At 37.4% G+C, this 1,636-nt stretch overlaps 1 protein-coding gene across 1 annotated transcript in view; it reads left to right on the forward strand.

Moving 5' to 3' along the window:
- Nucleotides 1–100: 100 nt before the first annotated feature.
- LOC114888588 (AP-2 complex subunit beta-like) overlaps nt 101–1,636 on the forward strand; it is a 6,004-nt gene continuing 4,468 nt past the window's right edge. Inside the window, exons 1-2 of the mRNA XM_029210768.1 lie at nt 101–607; nt 740–835. Of these exons, the coding sequence (XP_029066601.1) occupies nt 419–607; nt 740–835 (285 nt within the window). The 5' untranslated portion in view covers nt 101–418. The remainder of the gene's footprint in view (nt 608–739; nt 836–1,636) is intronic.

Genomic DNA, 1,636 nt, shown 5'->3' on the forward strand with positions numbered 1-1,636 from the left:
ATTAAACTTATTTAATAACATCATTATTAAAGAGGACTGTGTTAAAACTCTGTTTAATCTATGGAAATGAAAATACTGTATGGTAGAGCAACTTGCCCAGGGTCAGGAGGCTAACAGTTGATTTTAGAGTGTTCCTACAATGAATGCCTGGTGTTGCTCTACAATTTAGTTTCTTTTCTGAAGGAACTCTTAGTTGTATGATAGCTGGTGTCTGCTTAATATGGTTCAGGCTGTAATTTAGACCAGGTGGTTGTTCTTCCAGTGGTTCTTCTTGGCAATATATACTTTACTCCTTAAAAAGGATAAAAATAGTCTGCCAGATGGATCTGGTTAGAGGGATGTAGAGGAAGTTTGTGAGTTTTTTCCCCCTGGAGTGGAGTGTGTGAATGGAGAGCAGAGAAGCACAGGTTAGGTATTAATGCAGACTCGGAAGGATATATCAATATATGCCTCACCTTACTTATCTTGTGTTTCTGTGTACCACAGGCCTGAAATCTTGAAGCAGGAGATCAAAGTTTTCTTTGTGAAGTACAATGATCCCATCTGTGTGAAACTAGAGAAATTGGACATCATGATTCGTTTGGCATCCCAAGCCAACATTGCTCAGGTCAGACTTAAAGTAGATTCAAGTTAAGATCTAATAACTTAGATCTTAAGATCTGGCCTTCAGAAAAACCTAGGCCATGAAATTGCTGTTGGAGAATCCTTAATGATTGTTCACTTCATGGATTTTTAACAGGTTCTGGCAGAACTGAAGGAATATGCCACAGAGGTGGATGTCGACTTTGTGCGCAGAGCTGTGCGGGCCATTGGACGGTGTGCCATCAAGGTGGAGGCAAGTGTCCCGTGGTAGTTGTGATCACGTTGTGGGACTCTGGATATTCTCTTCACCTCTTTGCTTACATTTTTAAGTTTAAATTTAAAAATACATTGTTAAGTTTATCAAAATAATAAAGCACATTGTTAAAATATTAAAGAATTTTAATGAAAAACAGCTGTCCCTGGTCCCTCTCTTTCCCGAGGGAATCATGTTTAACTCTGTTCCTAGTTTTAGTTATTTTGATTACTTCCATATCTCTAATATCCTTATGCTACTATTTATCGATTTACCAATTGTAGACATTGTCTATTAACTTTCCGCTATGAGAGAAGCAACCTGGTTCATATACTCCATCACTCCTACTTCTACCCTTCTGTATAGATCCCCTGTATAGTTATATCATGAGGTTTTTGTTCCTATATTATCTTTGTAAATTGAGATAATATACCTTTGTTTCTTGTTCTATCAACTAGAGTCTTGCAAAGCTTGCTGTGCGTATTATGCCTGTAAATATGTAGAGCCTACACAATCAAATGATTGCGTTTTCTTTCTTATAAAGGCTTTTGTTTTTTCTGTAGTTTATAATGACCTTTGTCTTTTTTTTTTTTTTAATTTCATTGTGCCTTCATTGCACTCCTATCTTCTTCCAGCTTTTCAAGCATAATATCAAATTAATAAAACTTTTCTTTTGTTCTAGACCCTTCTCTCTTCCAGTCCTCTGTCCTTCCAGTCCTTACTCCAGTCTGGGTGGTTGCTTTCTTGTCTTCTGCACAGCCGTCTTTCCATACAGCCTCCCTTCATTGCTGTTTCTTGTTA

The sequence above is a fragment of the Monodon monoceros genome, unplaced genomic scaffold (assembly GCF_005190385.1).
Source record: "Monodon monoceros isolate NGI ecotype Baffin Bay Population unplaced genomic scaffold, NGI_Narwhal_1 Super_Scaffold_9, whole genome shotgun sequence".
In the NCBI taxonomy this organism is placed as follows: domain Eukaryota; kingdom Metazoa; phylum Chordata; class Mammalia; order Artiodactyla; family Monodontidae; genus Monodon; species Monodon monoceros.